Raw genomic sequence first — 22481 nt, forward strand, 5'->3', positions numbered from 1 at the left:
ACTCCCTGCATGGAGCCTGCTTCCCCATCCACCTAGGTCTCTGTCTCTGTCTCTGTCTCTGTCTCTCTCTCTCTCTCTCTGTGTCTCTCATGAATAAATAAAGTTTAAAAAAAAAAGAAATCATGGTCCATAAAATGATACAGTTCAGTGTCTTTTCAAATTATCTAGTAGGGTAATAGTGGGGTATATTTATAGGAAGAAGTCCTGTTAAACCTTTATAGGAGGGATCCCTGGGTGGCGCAGTGGTTTGGCGCCTGCCTTTGGCCCAGGGCACGATACTGGAGACCCGGGATCGAATCCCACGTCGGGCTCCCGGTGCATGGAGCCTGTTTCTCCCTCTGCCTGTGTCTCTGCCTCTCTCTCTCTCTCTCTCTCTCTCTCTCTGTGACTATCATAAATAAATTAAAAAAATAAATAAATAAACCTTTATAGGAAACAAATTAATAAAGTTGCCTATAGGGGAGGAAAAATAATTTTTCCTCTACCCTTCTAGGATCTTGGCTGAGACTCCCCTGTAGTAAAAGAGATTAATGGGAGAAAAACAAACCGAAGTTTAATAACATGTACACCTCCTGTATATATGGGTGATACCCAGGAAAACTAACTCTCCAATATGGCCCAAGGCACCACCTTAAATACCTTCACCAACAAAAGATAAAAGGAGATGTTGGGAGTGGGGGCCAGTTTTGGGAGGCTGTCAAGAAAAGCACAGTAAATAAGGGTAAGCTTGTTAGGCAGATTTAAGTTGTTGCCTTCTTCATTAAATTTCTAGAGCTTTAGTCCTCCTCCTCTTCCAGTTACAAAGATGGAAACATTCTTACAAATAGAGATTTTCCATATAAATGTAAGTGTTCCTTAGGAAAAGGTAGGTATCTAAATACACAGTTTTCAGAGCTATTCCTCTATCTGCTGTTTCTTAAAAAACAAGCAGCTCAAGATAATCCTTATGCCAAAGAGGCATATTTTGGGGGCAAATTCTGTTCACCTTCATGCCTAAAAGATTAATTTAAATTATCATTTCTCTAATTATTTATACTTAATTTTCATCTCTTTTGAAATTCTAAAAACACTATATACAGATTTAACAAGTGACATGGACATGTTTAAAAGAATTTCCCAAAGCTGCAAAATCTTAAATATTTTATAAACATTTTAATATAGAAATATAAGACCATAGATATTTAAATATTAAATTTTTGCCTATATTAAATGTTAATTTTTTAGAATTGTTATCACAGGTTTTAGCTGTTGCAAATTTTTATTTAGTGCATAGACTTGCTGGTTTCTTCAAACCATACATAATGTAATTAATAATTTAAACTTCTTATACTCTTTGGGTAGCCAATATTTTTCAGGAGATTGCTCTAATGCTTTTGTTCTTATTCAGTCTCTTGTTCCAGTATGCAGGGGAAACTAATAAACCTCACCGTTTTAATTTTATTTTAACTATAAGATTGATTGTGTTTTATTGGTTTTTAATGTACAACATAAAAAAATCAGTATTACAATGTTTGGAGATTGGATGTGAATGCACACTTTATAAATATTTTTGAAGCATATTATATATTCCTGTTCTCATTAATAGTCATTATTAAAGTGGAAAATATTTGGAAGATATTCTAGGATTTCATAGTGCTATTTGTAAAAATAAGTTATACTCCAGGGATATCAGTGTAATAAAAATACTGAACAATATCTTGGAAACTGGCCGCCTTGTTGCTATTTTCTCTAATTTATTTAAATAGGCCTTATTCATTAAAGAGCCAAATAGTGAATCCTGTTTTTAGCAGAAGTTTTACTTCAAATGGAGATCTTTAGCATAGCTGAATTATCATTGAGAGAACCAAATTTCAAAAATCCTGGATTAGAATCATGGCAGGGTATATAGTAAGTGCAGGGACTTATTTAGATGTGACCTTGAAGGACAATTTCCTTCTCAGCAAATTGGCACAATGATATCCATTCACCCTATCTCATATAGGCTTACAATTCATTGTCCAAAGTGCTCTTCAGTGTCATCATTTGGTCAGTTGATGTACCAATATAAGCAGTAGTGGTAGGCTAATATGATCTACGTATAGATTTGGCCGAATGCAGCAAATTTGTTTCAGGTAACTTCCTAATTTTAAAAGTTCATTGATACTTCCTCCTATCTTTTACTTCTAGTGACATAATTTTTCTGACATAAAATGTGACTAATAAATGTGATCACATGTATATATTGGGAAAATTTAGATTTCCTAGTATTTCTTTGATACAAACTATTGATATTTTCCTTGGTTATTAGATTTCAAACATTTTCCTCCATCCAACAATAAAAATCAGTTCCATAGTTTACACTGAATCAAAAGAGGAATTTTCTTACCTTTTCTAATTACTGCACAATTATCAGCACTCATTATGTGATGTGTGTCTTGTAAGAATTATTGTTAACTGCCTCAAATGAGTGACTACAGAAGAAAGCAATTATCTAAAGTCTGCATTTGGTATCAGCCTAATATTTAGGAGGAAATACACATTTTTAAGAGAGATCTACACTTTTTGATTTTTTGAAAAGTCAAGCAATAAAAATGGCCTACCTTGTCAGTGTTTTACTCAGATTTGAATTAAAATTTATTGAAGAAAGATACAGTGATAAAAGCAAATGTTCTATCATTTATTAATTATATTTAAAATTTACATGAACCTATTAAGGACATTGCGTAATGCTTCCACTTTATGCTTTAAACAATTACAAACATTTGGCATAAAATAATGTGCATATCAATGTAACAAGTTTGAAAAGAGGGAAATGAGGATCAGAAGTCTGACTTCCTTCTAACAATGATCATTAACACTCCAAATGAATGGATCATAGATTTTTCTCCCAAAATCCTAAGATTTTTTTTGTTTGTCTGCTTTTCATGAACAAAATTCTAAAGGACGTTAACATGCAATGGATATATATAACATTCAGAATAACTAGCTTCCATGCTTACACTGAACTCAACATGAGGCAAAAGCCCATAATTGTACTGATTCTTTGGCTCAGTGTGTTTAAAAAGCAAAGCAATGTGGTAAGCCTAATGAAAACAATCCTTTGTGTTTGCCAGCTTCAGATTGCTAATATGGTTGCAATAAAATTCAACCATCCTCACTGATGACATATGCAGCTTTGATTAACAGAACGGTTTGTTTTCTGAATGCAAGGAGCAGGCATTAATCTGTTTCTCTAATTGTCCTCATAGTTTAGAAAATGAGGAAGAAACGTGTTTGTTTTAATAAAACGTCTTTCTGCCTCCTAGAATGACCACATCTGATTAGGAAAATAGTAAGCCAATCAGATTCTATCAGATTAAATATCGTATCTTCGACCTCTTTGATATTGCCACAAACTATAAAACAATGGAGTTGTAGTCACGAAATTATCCATGTCACAAATACTGGTCTTTCCTTTTAATTGCTCAAGAAAAACAAGCCTTTGGTAACTTTAGTTATTGTATGCTACAATACAAAACAAATTACCAATAACCGTTCCTGAACTAATATACGGCCAGACATTGTTCCCATAGCAGTTTGATGTTTATTTCGATTCCTATTAATTCTTTGATCTTCTACCTCTTTTGACAGCAGTAGGTAAATCTACAGAAATCCTTGTTCTTGAAGAATTTTCATCTCAGGAAGTTCTCATTCTTGCCCTCTGATATAAAAATAACCACTCCAGCAAATAAAATCTCTCCAAATAAAAATAAGTCAAGGTTGCTTGATGACTACCACACAGGCACCTGCTCTCCCAATATTCAAAGAAGCCATCTGTTGAAAAAAAAATGAAACACAATTTAAGACAAATCTTTTGTCATAGAAAAGTATACAAATTGTAATATATTTAAAACACTCATATGTGTGAAAATCATAAGTATATGTGCTTACATTTTCCCAGTTTAGTCACAAGTAGTTCAATAAAAATGGAAACATTGAAAATGCCTTTTACAAAAGAGCAATAATTTGCATATTGAAATTGTTAAAACTTGCAATCATTTTTGGAATTTTTAATACAAGTATTAAATATTTAATGATGTAAAGATGAGATAGAAAAGTTTCCAGCAAATATTTATTTCTGGGTTTGCATGGACATATTTGTGATGATATTTCATAGTAGTATCTTGGAGTCTATTTTAGGTGAAATAGCTATTACACTTACTGAAATCATCTTGAACTTATTTCCCCAGATATTATACTGAATTAAATGTGTTATTCATTCATTCTAAACAGAGATATACAATGAAGTAACTTCAATATTTTGTCTTAATAGGCCATAATTACAATTGCTACAGTGCTTATTAAAAAATTTCACCTTATGATAATCATTGAGATGAGAATTGAGATTTTTAAAATAGTTCCTGAATATGAAATTGGCTAGAAATATATTAAAAACAATAATTTTTATAGTCTGTAATGAAAATTTATTCCATGGAGGTAAGCCAAGATTTTAATAATTTGAGCATTTTGATATGAATGATTTTTATTACAGTTCTCTAAGAATAATTTATGCACATATGATATCAGAGTAGGGTAGAAATCACAATGTATTATTCCAAACTGAAAAGAAAGTGAATAAAATGTAAGAAATAAGACAGGCAAGACCAAAATAACACCTCATATTACATATATTATCTTATTAATTGAGAAAAGACATGGTCTCACTCTCTAAATATGAAAATTACCACTTGTATAATTCTTTTAAATGTGCTTACTGTTATCTGCCATCCCTTTGCAGGGTAAAAAGAGAGAGAAAAAAAAAACCCAGCAACTTCCCATATATTTTTGTATTCATTTGCTTTAAGAAGAATTTTTATGGATCACCACATCACCTTTATAATCCCATCATGTATTGTTATCGTTGTAGGATATCATTCACATAGAATGAAATAAATGTCAGGAAACAATATATAAATCAATATATCCAATGTATGTGACTCCAAAATGTACACACTTTCCATTGTCTCTCTTTTAGTTTCCAATGATTTTTGAGTGTTGTTTCACATAAAAGTCACCTAAGGAACTTTTACAAAGTATATGTGCTCATGCCTCACCACTCAATAGGTATGAGTTGAATATTGGGTAGTTGTATTTTTGAAAATTTTCCCAAATACCCTCTAATATTCATTCAATACTGAGAAATCCTGCACATAGTTTCTAGACAGAGTATAGAGTGAATTGCTTTACTTTATGCCTATATCTACATCCATACATATCTCTCTAAACATGCATGAGTGTGTTTGTAAAAATGAATCTCTGTCCTGTTTTCCAGAAATGTACTATTCCTCCCATGTACCAGTGTCAGGTAATGATACCACTCTCAGTTGCTCAAGATAGAAACCAAAAGTACATCCATGACCTAATTTAGTTCTGCCTCATCGACCTTACATCTGAATAATCATCAAGTCTTACAAGTGTTTCTCTATTGAACATGATTATACCCACTCGGGTAGCCGAGTATGCCACTGCAAGATATGCCACTTTGGCATATTGATAATTTTGAATTAAAGGTACTTGATAGGTGACTGAGATAGGAGGGACTCTCTGACCCAGTCCCACTGAAAGCAGGAGATAAGTCTCCTATATGAAAGGTAACCTCCCTGTAGCAGGAGGGTAGAAGGCATCCTTATCGCCAGAGATAGAGAATTTAGAGCCAAAGAGCTGTATCAATAAAACCTGTTACTTCTTCAGCGATTTTCTGCCACAAGCTCAAATCCTTGTCAGTTTATCACAAATTTATCATTTTGTCTAAAAGGTATGAAGCTTCCTGCTTTGGCCACCTCTTTGAGAGTCCTATTTTTATGAGGTTCTTATATGTACAAAAGTACATTTTTCTCCCATTAATCTGCCTTAGATCAATTTAATTATTAGACCAAGCAAATTATCTAGAAGGAAGAAGGGAAGAGTTTTCCATCCCTTCAGTGGATTGGTAAAATATCCTCCTAGCAGATTTCTCTGACGCTAATCTTGCTTGCTCCTAGTGATTTTTCATATCATATCAAGTGCAATCATTTTAAAACATAATTCTGATTATTTACTTTCCCTGCTTAAAACCCTTCACTAACTCCCCTCAGCCATCTAGTTAAGTCAAGACTCTATAACATGGCTTCTGGCCCTGCATAATATGGACCCAGTTTGTCTCCAAATGCCTTGCTCACCACTTTATTTTTTGCCTGTTACATGTTCTTCCTGCAGTTCTTTAAAAATTTGTTCCTCAAACCAAACCACTCCCCTCATTTGGTTAACTATTACCCACTGTCAGGTCTCATTCTACATGTCATTTCCTGAGGGGAGATTTCTCTACCCAACACACTTAGTTTCTATCACAATGCTAAGTTTTTCTCTTACCATAGGAATTTATCATGCTATTTTTAGCATTTGATATATTCTACATAAATACATTTTAAATATTTAAGAGAGCTTTTCTGCTTTCCCCTTTGCTCTAACTTCATCTTATTTAATACATATTTTAAAAGAAATCTGCTATGCTATTCCTTCAAGTTATACCTTCAGCCCTAGAGTGACAAGCTAAAAAGTTGGCCACAGAACCAATTGGAAAAAAAGAAATGGAGAATGTAGATGCCTCATCAGGCTCCCCTAGAACTTATTCTCAGTATCTTCTACAGTAGCGCCTCCTTGAAGGGGGGATATGTTTCAAGACCCTTAGTGGATGACTGAAACCATGGATGGTACCAAACCCATTAATATACTCTTTCCCTATACATCCATACCTAGGATAAAGTTCAATTTACAAATCAAGTACCATAAGAGATTAATAACAATAGCAAATAATAAAATAGAATAATTATAACAATATACTGTAATAAGTTATGTGAATGTGGCCTCTCTTCTTGTGATGATGCTACATGATAAAATACATAATGAGATGAAATGAGATGTCAGCATTGCGACATAGCATTAGGCTACTACTAAACTTCTGATAATACATCAGAAGGAGAGTCACCTGCTTCTTTTTTTTTATTTTTTTTTATTTTTTTTTTAGAGTCACCTGCTTCTAAACTGTAGTAGACCATTGTTAACTGAAACCATGGAAAGCAAAACTGCAGATAAGAGGATACTACCATATATCTATTTTGTTGCAAAAAAACTAAACCTGTGCACAGCAGAGCAAAATGAGTTGCAACAGTAATTCTCAACTACTTAATTTAAGAAATATTTACATTATCTTTTAACCCATGCCAATAACTATGTTAGTCTTTTGGGGAGATGATAGTAAATCACACAGTATTCTTCTTTAGAGCTGCAGGTGGATGCAGTACTATAACAATGTACCAAGACAACACATGAGAGAGTGGTTTTACCCAGACCAGAGGAATGGAATAAAGTTCTTTTTTTATGTCTTGAAGTACACATATTGTTTTTTTTTCAAATAAAATAGAAGAAACTACACGCAGTGTTAAGTGACAAAGTTAAATTTATTAAAATACATACACACACCATATATGTATGTATGTATGTATGTGTTCTCAATAAAATGATCTAAGACACGAATCTGGCAATTTCTCCTAAATCTGTCATTATTATTTCCTATTAGCTAACTTCAGAAGTGTTACAAATATACATGTATATATGAACAAATATATATGTTCACCTATTTGGGAATGCCAATGATAAATAGGATAGCCTGTTGGTTTTGTCCATTTATGGTATAAATGGAGAGAAAGTGACAGGCATTATCCAGCCATATGGGATTTCTTTCTTAGGGAGCTAGAATTCTGAAAATTTTCAAAGGGATTTTGTGTGGGTCTGCAGATAGTTTCTGGAAAGTGTTAAAAATATAAATAATGAAAATATATGGACATAGGGACTCCTGGATGCCTCAGTGGTTGAGCACCTGCCTTAGGCTCTTAGTGTCTTCGTGGGTCCAGGGATCAAGTTCTGCATCAGACACCCCACAGGGAACCTGCTTCTCCCTCTGCCTATGTCTCTGCCTCTCTCCCTGTGTCTCTCATAAATAAGTAAATAAAATCTAAAAAAAAAGTGGCACATTTAAAATGTATGTCATTACACTAGTACATTTCCTCAGGAAATCCACAGTCATTAATCCATGCAGTATTTCTTTGTAAACACTAAGAACTCAGAAACAGAAGAGGTTAAAATATATTCTCTCAAATTTGTGCAATAATTACAGGTTAATTTGTGCAGGTTTCTTTTATATTTGTTGCTCTATGGATGAAGAATGCTTCTTACAATTAAAATAAAATTTAGAAAAACACATGACCTAGCTCTCCAAATACTTCCCCTTCTTTCATTCATTCTGCCTTCTTTTTTACTTTTGGCCAAATTCATCTATCTTCATTGAAATCAAAGAGTTTTCTCTTAGAAAGTGTAAGATTCATAAGGCAGGCACATTAGTATGGACATTAGGAATTTAGTTTTATACTTCAGAGTCAGCCTATCTCAATATTGTGGTTGATTAGATAAGATAAAAACTGGCACAATCAAGGAAGTTATGTGTCTTTAAAAATAAGTATCTCTAAAAGAAATTTACTTCAATCACTGTTCAAGTTCTTCAGATAAACTTTAGTCAAGTTCTATGACTTCCTCTGCCCCACTGGCATATAGAACCCTCTATTGACTGAGGAATATTATGAGATTAAGATTCCTATTCTGCTTCAATTAAATAAGGCTTTGGGCTCTCACTGCATCCCTTGGTGGAAGTGGTTTATTTGTTTGTTGGAATGGTATCTTGCTTTTAGGTTTCTGATAAAGTGGAGGAATAATAGAAATATTGAGACGTTTGGAAATGAAAGAAGTAAAATAGGAAGAAGTTGAATATAAGGACACAAGTCTGAGAATATATCTGTTTCCTCCATTATAAATGAGGTCAAAGTAGATATACAGAATGAGGTATTTTCCTTTGTCATTAAGTTGCACTGCACTCATTTTCCACAGGCACCCACATACAACACAGGTCCTCTAGCTGTGTGACCAGAATGGGAGCTGCCTTATCCTAGCATGATCCTGAGTCTCTAAGTGTACAATGTATCAAGAGATAACACCTCACATAAGGGAAGCCAATTATTTCACTCCATATTCCTGGCCAAAGTGATTGTCTGAGAGTGAGTACTTTCTACATGACAGATCATTTAGAGCCTTGCTGTTTTGTTTTTGTTTCTTAATTGACAAAGAGGTGTTTTGTTTCTGTTTTGTTTTGTTTTTGCTTTTCTGTTTATGGTTGTTGGGACTACTATTTAGAGCTTCCAGCAGCTCCACTCCATGGAAAATAATCTGTGCAGTAGGTAGCAATGGACCTAATAAAGATAGTCAAGCAAAAATAGGAGCCACAAAGTTGTTTTATGTAGATTTCCATCTTCTTATTCTAGTTAACTCCAAAACCAAATATTCTAAAGTTAGGTTTTTGTGAACCAGTATATTATACATTGGGTTTTTGTTTGTTTCAGCTAATTAAAATTCAGTTCCTGCCCCTTATTATTACTCATAATAAAGCTGAAATCCCAAAGAAGGATGTATATCACCTTTTAATATGAATTTTATTAAAGTATAGAATACATAAAAGTACACAAAAACGTGATATAGTTAACATTTTACAAAATGAACATGACAATGGGCTAAATCAATCATTTTGGGTTCAAGGAAGTTTAGAAGGAAGTAAATGAAATAAATTCTTGTTTTTGAAGTAAATTATGCTGGCAACAGACTTACCTGTGTCCACTCATTTGTTTGTGGATCGTAGGATTCCATAGTGTTGAGGTAAGTCTGCCCATCATAGCCACCAACGGCATACAGTCTGTCACCAAGGAGACAGACTCCAACAGCATCTCTGGGCATACTCAAAGGAGCCACCATGGTCCATGTGTCTGTTTTGGGATCATATCTAAAATGTAAGGATAATAGGACATAACATATTCTAATCACATTCTGCTTTTTACTATATGAATGATACTTTTTCAGAAGCACACCATGAAAAACAAAACTCCTTTTTTTTTTTTCTAAAAGCTCAATTATTGGAGCAGATGTTTAAGAGTTAATATCCACAATGTCTGGCTTTCTGAATTTTAATGTATTTTAAAAATACACCTAGACTCTTAGATGGATGCACAGTCACTTAAAAAAATGAACCTCATGATTTCTTTCCACAAGGAAGGCAGATATGTAAATAACTGTTTTCCACTGCAAAATAAGGTTCTGTAAAGTAAATATAAGCAAAATGCTATGGTAGTGAAATAGAAGTAATGGTGAAAAATCTGGGATAATTATGAAATTCTCCACCGTTGAAGTTGCTTTTAAATCAGGTCTGAAGGTATAGCCTAAATTTATTAGAAAGAGGAAGGGACATTTATGTAAAAGAACTGAAGTGTTAATAAAAATGCATGGCCAGCTTTGAGGAAAGCAGGTGTTTTAGGGTGGCTAAGTTCAGTGATACAGAAGGACCAGAGTGTCTGAAAGGGTGATTTTGGATCAGCTTAGGTTTGGGTTATGGGTGTGAAGGGGTTTTGTGTTTCAACAAGAAAACTTGGCAAAAATAATTACAACATGAAAAGAACTGTGCTCTAGTGGTGTTATTTGGGATTCACTGTAAGGAAGAAATTGGTAAATCAAGAGGTTGAAGCAGGGGGCCCAAGTTATTATTACTGAATTTAAGCCAAAAATAATTTAATTTCCAGAACGTCTGACTACCATACATTACATATGGATATTTTGTATTTTGAGTGGCAAAAGCCTGAAGAATACTTTTGTAAATGTACTTTATTTCAGCTAAGAATGAATGATTAAACCACTTTGCCTTTCACCTGTACCTGCAAGGTCAGATACAGAAATGAAAAAGCTAGTAAGAGCCCAGCAGAATAAATATAAAAGAAGTCTGGGTGAAAGTTTAGGTTTGTTTTGTGTGTGTGTGTGTGTGTGTGTGTGTGTGTAACAGATATAGCAAATATATTTTTAGTTTGTTTTTCTACTCCAATCTTGTGTTTTACCAATTGAAACTTTCAACCCACAGCCTCCTAAAACAAAGAAACAAACATAAACAAACCTAAAATAAAAACAAAAAGCCACCTGTCTGTTTATTGAAAATAAAGAAGGTTGTTACAAAAGAAATGGTTGGGAAGCCCCCAAGGATCTGAGATTTATATTTCTCTATATTTATGTTATCCAAGGTGTTACATGCATTTACATGCCATGTTTGGAGAGATTGTGACAGCCAAGATAATCTACATGAAATGAGAGATTGGTTGAATGCCTGCAAAACCAGGACCACCTTGAAAGTATGCTTGTCCAGAGAATAAAAATGTAATTTTACTTGCTATAGTTAATAAATGTAAAACATCACAAATAAAACAGATATATAGAAACACACAGAAACACAATCTATGCCATCAAAACCTTTATTTAAACTTACCATGAAAAATATAAACTTAACCATGAACAATTTGAAATATAAAAGATTTTTTAAAATAAGGGCAAAATAAAGAAGAAGAGGGGGAGGAAGAGGAACCAGAGGAGGAGGAGGAAAGAAGATACCTCAAGAAATCAAATAGTGGAATCCAGAGAGTGAAATGTTTTATAGAATAACTGGCTGAATTCTCCAAGTCAATAGCAAAACGAACAAACAAAACCCCCAATAATAATGAACAAATGCTTAGGAAGAAATAGCTATTCTAAATGAATTATGATTAAACATAACAAAAGAAAAGTGAGTGGATTTTATTTGGATCCCAATTCAAATAGACCAATTATTAAAAGATGTTTGAGACATTTTAAAAATTTTAATATAACCTGCGCATTAGATTTTAATAAGGAATTATTGAAGTTCTTATTAGTTCTGAGAATAGCATTGTTGTTACGTGTAAAAAATAAAAGCTCTGATCATTTTTGGTTGGCTGTTTCTGGGATAAATTCAGGAATATTTTGAGCTAAAATGACATGGTTGAGAAATTCTTTGAAATACTTCAAAAAAAAAAAAAGAGAGAGAGAGTAAGAAGGGAAATGGATAAAACAAGAATGACACACTGGTGATAGTTGTTGAAGCCAGGTAATGAGTACAGGGAAGTATATTGTATTGTTTACTTTTTTGTCAGGAACGATCTGTAGTAAAAAAAAAACTTTAAAAGTAAGAATGTATAATACACTTTAATTTCAATGAAAAGCAAACATTCTTTACACTTTATTCATTCTTCAGTAAAATCTAGGCTAGCTTTTGTCACAATCACTTCACTTAAATAGCTTTTTCTGAAGTCATATTTTATCCCTCATTTAATTGCTATCCAGATCTCTAGAATTTTTTTCAACTAATGTCAGCAAAGCAGACTTCATCACTTTGCAAAAAAGTAGAACTGAGAAAACAGCCAAAACTAGTGCATGAAGCAATAATACATGAATTTCTGAAGATCTGTGAAATTTCAAGTGAAACCCAAATACTGAACAATTCTCAAATACTCATATTCCAGGGGGACATAAGAAAACGCTAGTATGTCTTATATTTAGGTACACATTTAGAAATAATATCCTACACTTAGAAATAGATATCACTGTTTTATATATATATATTTTACAAAATTCCTGAAGGGAACTTTAAAAATTTAATGCATTCTAGAAAATCCAGATCTTTGGATTAGATGTATCTGTTTTCAAATCTATGTAATACATTTTTTCTTATAATAAACTTTTAATTCATATCTGGAAATGATAAAAATTTAAATTTAAATTTGTATATTGCAATCCAAAAAAATGAAGGCAAAACAAAGCCAAAACAATCCAACTCCTCCCCACCTATCACACACTTTCTGCTAGATACTTAGGAAATAATTAACAGAAATACAAAATTACCTACTAGTCATTATCCTTGTTTTCACATTAATGACTTTAAATTGATTTTTCTATATTCAGAACTCTTTATGGGGATATGGAAGACTGTTATGCCCATAAATGAAATAAATAGCTTTTCTAACCTTAGAAGTTCTACAGATGTATATCCATTTTCCAAATGATTATTAACAATGAACTCTGTCATTGTCAGTTAATATTTTCGATGAAACTCAGTCCTAACCATTATTTTTTCTCTGGTTCTTGATTTTTTTATTATTTTTTTAAAGAAAAAAGTGGCAGGGATGGTGGGGGAAATGGAGTGGCTGTCTTTTTTTGTATTTAAGCTGTCTGCTTTTCCTACATCTCACCTTGGCCTTCGTGGTCAGAATGTTGAGTTCTGTATCAGGGACTCTATTAAAGTTTACAGCCCTTGGTCAAGAGAAGCACCAATATATAGAGGCTAAAATTGGCTGTAAAATGAAAACTTGCTGAAGGCATGTGAGAGTCACAGAACAAAAAGTAGTGTCGCATTGAAAATTCCCATTGAAATTTTTGATGTACCATTAATTTTTTAAGCCTCACTTTTCCCCATTATTTAAGGATAAAAATTAACCTTAAAATATTTAAAGGGAAACTCTTTTTAAGTATGAAAGCATTAATCATTGGGAACAAATAGAATCATTTTCCCAAATGTATAAGCAATATTCAGCTAGAAAGCAAATTAAGCAGCATAGAAGTGATTTGTAGCCAGGTTTGTTTGCCTGTAAAACAAAATAAAGCAAACAAGAAAGGAGAGAAATAAGGAAAGATAAGATACATGCTGTTAAAATAGATCAACAGCTCTGAAAAAGTGACTTTTAGGTTTCTAGTAAATAGATTATACAATCTATGTTTGAATTTTCATAATTATTTGAATTAAGCAATTAAGAATGACAATAACACTGGTCAAAATAAATTTTATTTTTCCTGTAAAGAAAACCAACATCTCTCTATCAGGTCTCATGAGATTATCAAAACAAATGTACCTTGACTTCAGAAATGTTTGCATGACAGGGATGGAAAATAAATTTATTCAATAAAATGTATTTTAAAAAACTCCAGAATAACCATAAAATGTTTCTATGAACATCCTTGTTCAAAGATTTTCATATATATGCATATCTAATGGGTATTTAGGAATAGAATGTCTGGGCCCAAGAGAATATGTTTTTTTGTGTATGTTTTTGTTTGTTTGTTTGTTTTTTGAGAATACGTATTTTGAAATGTGGTGATACTACCTATTGGTATTTCAGAGTCTGGGCCAGTTTACATTTGTATCATTGAGAGTAATGAGAGTTACAGTTGCTCTACATCTTCTCCAAAATTTGGTATTAACTGTTTTCATATTAGCCTTTCTAATAGGTCCTGGTATGCCATTGTGTTTTTAATTTTCATTTGACTAATGACATCAAGCGTCTTTCCCAATACTCATCTTTTCAAGAGTTATTGTTCAAATATTCTGCCATTTTTTTCTAATGTTTTTAAGTTCTTTTAAAAATTATTTCTAGAATTCAGTTATTGGAAACAAAGCCTTCATTGGTTATATGCTTTGCAAATAGTTTTCCCACTCTCTGGCATAAATCTTTACTCTTTGTGCTGTCTTTTGAAGAGGGATTTTTTATTCATTTTTTTTTAAAGTAATCCTGATCTACAATGTGGGGCTTGAACTCATGACCTCAAGATCGAGAGTTGCATGTTCTGCTAACTGAGCCAGCAGGCACCCTTGAGAAAGAACATTTTAACAGTAATATTTCTCTTTATGGATGACTCTTTCCACATCCAGTTTAAGTAATCTTTCACATCCCTATAATTGTGAAGATAGCCCCCTCTGTTATATTCTAAAAGCTTTGTTTCATATTAACTAAAATCCATCTTGAATTGATTTTTGGTGTGATATGAAAGAGCAGCTATAACTATTTTTTTCCACAGGAAATGTGCTTTTTTGACTGTGCGATAAATCAAGACCCCTTTAAGTATGATGCTATTTCTGAACACATATCTGTTTTGTCTACTTGTTTGGACTAGGCCAATGCCACAGTGCCTTAAAGTAATTTAATAATTAGATGTAATAGTTTGGGATTTGGGGTTTAAATTGCATGGTTCTTTAACAGTTTTCATTGTAAAGTATAAGGAAAGTTTAAGGATGCACATTCCTAGTAAATTCTTGACAAGAGTCTAGGAAAATTGGGGGATATCTTTTAATGACAGTGTGAATCCGTAGCTTTTTTTTTTTTTTTCTATAGACTTGTAATGAGACTGGAAAGACCAAGTCTAGTGTGAGCATTTGGAAAAAACTTTAGTAAAAGGAATTTTATTTTTAAAAAGGAATTTCTTTAGCTATGTCCCACAAAGTTTGATATATATTTTCATTTAATTTTATTCAGTTCACATTATTTTCTAATTTGAGTCACATGTTATTTTGAAGTATGTCACCTAAATTTCAAGCAATTGAACTTGGGGCACCTGGTTGTCTCAGTTGGTAAAGCAAGCAACTCTTGATCTTGTGGTGGTGAATTTGAGCCCCACATCGGGCATAGAGTTTACTTAAAAATAAAAACACGTTTTGTGTTCAGCTGTTTATTTTTAACAGCTGAAAATGTAAAAATTTATCTTTTCTGATTTATTTCCAGTTTAATTACATGTTGGCCAGAAAACATGCCCTATGAGATTTCAAGCTTTTGAAAATTGTTGAGGTTTACTTTATGACCCACAACACAGTAAATTTTGGTAAATATTTAATGTGTAACTACAATTATTACTTATAAAAGTAATCACTATAGCAGTAAAATTAGATATTTTTTTTCAGAAAGTTTTGCTGTGACCAACACTGGCCAGTGTGACTTTAACAAGTATGATACAAGCAGAAGCCTGATGATTCATTGTGTTGGATATTTGCCTCTTTGAGCCCCCTTCTCTTGGCCTCCCCTGCCTTGGAATCCCAGCCAAAGGGGAACAATGGTTCTTTGGTTTAAGCATCAGCGGAACACTCAGATGAGAGGCAGCCCTAATTGCTAGCTCTGGCAGAGAATGATTATGAACATTAAAGCCTTGTTGAGGCACAGATGATGGTAGCATCAGCCAATATCACGTGGAGTAGAAGAGTAGCCCAAACTGAACCCAGCTAACACATAATCATGAAAGATTTCAATCATAAAAGAAATAACTACAAAATTATTTTAAACCATTAAGATTGTAGAATTGTTTGTTATAAATAATCAAAACAATAGCAAATAATTTAATGGGGTATATATCTACCTTAAATGTAAAAGTATCTGCATTTAAAGAAAATATTGAAAAATATTTATAAATCTGTATTAACCGGAGGACATACATATGGTTAGTAAAATTTATATCTAAAGTTTTATAAAAATCAACATAATAACTGTTTGAGTTGTGTTTGTCCAAACCTATGTCCCCCCCCCAAAAAAAAAGCCACAAGTCTTGGTAGAATTTAAAATCAGAAGCCACAATCCATCAGACCATGTACATTAATCCATCCATTGATTTGTTCAGACAGTATATTTAAACATTCATTGTATCCTCTACTAACACACATACAGTTGGAGAAAGGAACAAAGAAATAGGTCAATTTTTTTGTGTAATTTAAACTGTACTAGTAAATAGGTCTTAAAACATTGAAAAAGAATGAAATGTAGACATCAGTTTACATTCATGAATTTTAATGAGTTACTAATGAAATTGCTTTCTTTTATGATTTTTTCCTAATTTTATATGTCATCAACAAACACTATTTCTTAATTTAAAAAAATTGAAAACTTCATGGGTTGCCTGGGTGCCTTAGTCAGTTAAGCATCCAGCTGGATTTTGATTCAGGTCCTGATCTCAGGATCCTAGGATCAAGCCCAGTGTAGGCACATTCTGCAGGGAGTCTGTTTGAGAATTCTCTCCCTCTCCAACTGCCTCTCCTCTAGCTTGTGTGCATACACCTGCAAGAGCTCTGTTTTTCTTTCTCAAATAAATAAATCTTTAGGGGAAAAAAAAAGAAAGAAAACTTCAGAGTGGGTTAACTGTCCGACTGCAACCAATTAAGACAGGATTTCTTAGTTCAAATTCAGTCTCAGCATACAAATTATTCTCTGATCAGTATAGATTCCTCTCACAGGATCTTCCACATGATCTATAAGGGCACATTCCCTGTTTTGATTTAGTTTCAGCAGTCTCATTATTTAGGGTCACATGTCGGGTGAAATGGTTTTGAGTCGACTATCAATTTCAACCCCAAGACAGAGGGGAGGAAAAGTCAGTGCAATGTTAGGAAGAAAAGAAATCATTGTCAATATTGTTTGTGTGTTTCTGACTCTCACATTGATTATGTGCTTAATCTTTACTTTTAAGATAGATTTGTAAAAAGTATCTGTTGATATCCTCCCAATCTTCCTTAGTACTTCTCTTAAATATACAATGGGCACAGAAACATTGGGAAAGAAAATGGGGCAACTAGATTTCTGCTCCCCTTTTCAATATCCCTTGTGTATATATACAAAAATTTTTTAAAAAGTTAATTTGATTTCAATTTAATTTAACTTCTCTATGAAGACATGTGAAAAATCCTATTTTGACTTAGATCATATTTATTGCATCCTCTCTTCAAGGTTGAGGAAAAGAGAAACAAATTGCTGACAGAACCAGGGAAGCAAGGATAAGCCATGCAGCTCTTTGACTCCTCAGATGTAGTTTCCTCAAGAGACCTTCAATAATTATTTAAATTGTTGTCAATCAATAGAACATGGAGCATATCCAGGAGACCTGAATGCTAGTTAAAACTCACTTTTAAAAATAAATACCTTTTAACAGTTCAGAACTAGGGGCCAACTGATTATATAATCACTTTTTCTACTAATATAACAGAAAACTTTTATTAGCCGCATGAGTCAAATTATGTTTTAAATAGACTCTCACAACTTAAAATGAATTTTACAGTTTGACAACCAGGACTGACATCTTTCCATTCACACGGGACATAATGTTTCATCTATTTATGGACGTCTACCTTTCCACAGAATTGCTCTCCTTCCTTCCTTCCAAGCAGGCAGATGAATGACTATGATGCCAACATTCCAGGTAGTAAAAGGACAACAGATTATTCTGTAATCCCTGTCTCTAGCTGACCACTTCAAAGATACTGCTTACCTCATAAGCCATTGAGGCAAATATCTAATCACACATCTAAATGAGCTTAGCTATTGTGTTAGTAAATAATTGCTGTGTACACTTGTAAAGCTAGTCCTCCACATATATAAGGTTGTCAGAATTTTCATCTTTTGTATCTGTCTCTATAATAAATTTGAACATAATTTGTTATCAAAGAAACATGAAAGATTATATGTGCACAGTAATAGAAAAATAACATTAACAGCAAACTAGTTAGTCTTTTCATGCAACACTCATTTGGCTAGTGCTAACAGTTAAGATCTTAGGAAAAAAAAAGAAGAAGAAAATATCTTACTAAAAGGTTCAAAAGCCCCTATCTAACATTTAACTTTAAACAGTTCAAGTAATTACTGTCTTGTAGAAAATTTAGGATCTCACATATCTCAAAATATTAGTTAATGTATCAGTGTGCTATATAAGGCCTAGGATGAGTGCCCATAATTTAAATAAAATGCTCTCCTTGATCATCAGTTTTCACTCTTTAGAACTACAATTCTTGGATATGTCTAAACCAAAAAGATGAACTAAGAAGAGAAATGAAAGAATCCCAAATTCTATTCTGACCTTATATATTATTTTTTAAGGTAACTCTAAAAAACTATTTAATTAAATTAATAATGCATTTATCCTTGTATGTCTGACAGCAAATCTTAATTTCTATTAATTTTTTTATCAAGATCTAAGGATGATATCAGTATTGAGCCATATCTTGACAGAAAAATTAGATATTCTTATTTTAGATGACTTTTCTGATATGACTAGTACGTAGATCCTGGTAAACTTTGAACAAAAGTTTTACATTTATTTTAAGTAATAAACAAAAAGGCTTTTAGATGCTTATTTGTTAATAGTGTTTGGATTAGATATAAAGATATAATTTATTTTCAATTAATATCTGAAAATTTGCTTAATATTTTAAGCCCTATCAAAACTTTTGCCTACTAAATGAATGCCTATATATATATATACATATATTTGATATTTAATCTATAATGATGGAAATCAGCATTCACATGCAAAGAGAAAATTAAAAATCTATCTATTTCTTCCCATCAGTCTATTCATCTATTCATTCTTTCATCCTTCCATACATCCCTTTGGACCTTTCTATCTCTAGAACTCCCTATGTACAGTCTATCTCCAGATGCCTTCCCTTGTGAGAGATTTGAGACCTGTTTTTCTACCTGATTTGCTAAATGTTTTGGTGAGGACTACTTTCTGCCAAGAATTGTGCCAAGTGGAGGAGTACAGGTGTGAACAAGCTACTCTAGATCATCACCAGTACATGGACAGTTTTAAATAAATTCTCATCGTAATATTAATAATTGGTACAAAAGAAAATTCCATTGTATTTTCAGGTCAAATCTGCATTATGAAAAGATCTCCCGGGGGGGAGGGGCAAGATGGCGGAAGAGCAGGGTCCCCAAGTCACCTGTCCCCACCAAATTACCTAGATAACCTTCAAATCATCCTGAAAATTTACGAATTCGGCCTGAGATGTAAAGAGAAACCAGCTGGAATACTACAGTGAGAAGAGTTCGCGCTTCTATCAAGGTAGGAAGACGGGGAAAAAGAAATAAAGAAACAAAAGGCCTCCGAGGGGGAGGGGCCCCGCGAGGAGCCGGGCTGAGGCCGGGGCGAGTGTCCCCAGGACAGGAGAGCCCCGTCCCGGAGGAGCAGGAGCTGCACCAACCTTCCCGGGCGGGCGGAAAGGGGCTCGCAGGGAGGTGGAGCAGGACCCAGGAGGGCGGGGACGCCCTCGGGCTCCCGGGGACACTAACAGACACCTGCGCCCCGGGAGAGCCCCACACCCCGCGGCCGAGCTCCCTAAGGGCTGCAGCGCGCACGGCGGGGCCGGAGCAGCTCGGGGGGGGGGGGGCTCGGGCGGCGGCTCCGCGGAGGGGGCTGCGGGGCGGGAGCGCGAATCCACCAGCGCAGGCCCCGGAGCACAGGGCGCCGGGACACAGCCCAGGATCCGGCCTCCCCCTGGGACAGGCAGAGGCCGGGAGGGCCCAGGACAGCGAGGACGCTCCTGCCCCGAGCTGAGCAGATCAGCGGCCCCGCCCCGGAGCCTCCAGGCCCTGCGGACGGAGAACCGAGAGCCCCGAGCCCGTAGTTCCTGCGGAGGCTGAATCCAGGCTTCCAGAGTTGCCATAGCAACTGCAGCTGTTCCTCCTGGGGCCCCACGGGGTAAACAACCCCCGCTGAACCCTGCAGCAGGCAGGGGCAGAGCAGCTCCCCCAAGTGCTAACACCTGAAAATCAGCACAGCAGGCCCCTCCCCCAGAAGACCAGCTGGACGGACCAGTGATACTCCCCCGTGTTCCAATACAACTTGTTTTTGGCCACTCTGCACTGAGCAAAATGACTAGAAGGAAAACCTCACCTCAGAGAATCAGAACAGCCCTCTCTCCCACAGAGTTACAAAATCTGGATTACACTTCAATGTCAGAAAGCCAATTCAGAAGCACCATTATACAGCTACTGGTGGCTCTAGAAAAAAGCATTAAGGACTCACGAGACTTCATGACTGCAGAATTTAGATCCAATCAGGCAGAAATTAAAAATCAATTGAATGAGATGCAATCCAAACTAGAAGTTCTAACGACGAGGGTTAACGAGGTGGAAGAACAAGTGAGTGACATAGAAGACAAGTTAATGGCAAAGAGGGAAACTGAGGAAAAAAGAGACAATCAATTAAGGGACCATGAAGACAGATTAAGGGAAATAAATGACAACCTAAGGAAGAAAAACCTACGCTTAATTGGGGTTCCCGAGGGCGCGGAAAGGGACAGAGGGCCAGAATATGTATTTGAACAAATCCTAGCTGAAAACTTTCCCAATCTGGGAAGGGAAACAGGCATTCAGATCCAGGAAATAGAGAGATCCCCCCTTAAAATCAATAAAAACCGTTCAACACCTCGACATTTAATAGTGAAGCTTGCAAATTCCAAAGATAAAGAGAAGATCCTTAAAGCAGCAAGAGACAAGAAGTCCCTGACTTTCATGGGGAGGAATATTAGGGTAACAGCAGACCTCTCCACAGAGACCTGGCAGGCCAGAAAGGGCTGGCAGGATATATTCAGGGTCCTAAATGAGAAGAACATGCAACCAAGAATACTTTATCCAGCAAGGCTCTCATTCAAAATGGAAGGAGAGATAAAGAGCTTCCAAGACAGGCAGGAACTGAAAGAATATGTGACCTCCAAACGAGCTCTGCAAGAAATTTTAAGGGGGACTCTTAAAACTCCCCTTTAAGAAGAAGTTCAGTGGAACAATCCACAAAAACAAGGACTAAATAGATATCATGATGACACTAAACTCATATCTGTCAATAGTATCTCTGAACGTGAATGGGCTTAATGACCCCATCAAAAGGCGCAGGGTTTCAGACTGGATAAAAAAGCAGGACCCATCTATTTGCTGTCTACAAGAGACTCATTTTAGACAGAAGGACACCTACAACCTGAAAATAAAAGGTTGGAGAACCATTTACCATTCAAATGGTTCTCAAAATATACCCTAAAAACTATAGAACACTTCTGAAAGAAATTGAGGAAGACACAAAGAGATGGAAAAATATTCCATGCTCATGGATTGGCAGAATTAATATTGTGAAAATGTCAATGTTACCCAGGGCAATTTACACGTATAATGCAATCCCTATCAAAATACCATGGACTTTCTTCAGAGACTTAGAACAAATTATTTTAAGACTTGTGTGGAATCAGAAAAGACCCCAAACAGCCAGGGGAATTTTAAAAAAGAAAACCATATCTGGGGGCATCACAATGCCAGATTTCAGGTTGTACTACAAAGCTGTGGTCATCAAGACAGTGTGGTACTGGCACAAAAACAGACATATAGATCAATGGAACAGAACAGAGAACCCAGAAGTGGACCCTGAACTTTATGGTCAACTAATATTCTATAAAGGAGGAAAGACTATCCATTGGAAGAAAGACAGTCTCTTCAATAAATGGTGCTGGGAAAATTGGACATCCACATGCAGAAGAATGAAACTGGACCACTCTCTTGCACCATACACAAAGATAAACTCAAAATAGATGAAAGATCTAAATGTGAGACAAGATTCCATCAAAATCCCAGAGGAGAACTCAGGCAACACCCTTTTTGAACTTGGCCACAGTAACCGGAGAAGGACAAACAGTGTATGTTCTCATTCATTTGGGGAATATGAATAATAGTGAAAGGGAATATAAGGGAAGGGAGAAGAAATGTGTGAGAAATATCAGAAAGGGAGACAGAACATAAAGACTTCTAACTCTGGGAAATGAACTAGGGGTGGTGGAGGGGGAGGAGGGCAGGGGCTGGGGGTGAATGGGTGATGGGCACTGAGGGGTACACTTGACGGGATGAGCACTGGGTGTTATTCTGTATGTTGGTAAATTGAACACCAATAAAATTAATTTATAAAATTAAAAAAAAAGATCTTCCTGGCTACTA

The 22481-nt window shown here is 34.9% G+C and overlaps 1 protein-coding gene across 2 annotated transcripts in view; it reads right to left on the reverse strand.

The window, feature by feature from the left end:
• Window positions 1-2727: 2727 nt before the first annotated feature.
• Window positions 2728-22481, reverse strand: part of KLHL1 (kelch like family member 1) — a 363304-nt gene continuing 343550 nt past the window's right edge. For both annotated transcript variants that reach the window (XM_055336047.1, XM_055336046.1), the window contains 2 exons: window positions 9706-9877; window positions 2728-3792 (listed from right to left, as the gene is read on the reverse strand). In XM_055336047.1, coding sequence (XP_055192022.1) covers window positions 3733-3792; window positions 9706-9877 — 232 coding nt within the window. In that variant the 3' untranslated portion in view covers window positions 2728-3732. The remainder of the gene's footprint in view (window positions 3793-9705; window positions 9878-22481) is intronic.

This window comes from Nyctereutes procyonoides, unplaced genomic scaffold (assembly GCF_905146905.1).
Source record: "Nyctereutes procyonoides isolate TBG_1078 unplaced genomic scaffold, NYPRO_anot_genome, whole genome shotgun sequence".
Classification (NCBI taxonomy): domain Eukaryota; kingdom Metazoa; phylum Chordata; class Mammalia; order Carnivora; family Canidae; genus Nyctereutes; species Nyctereutes procyonoides.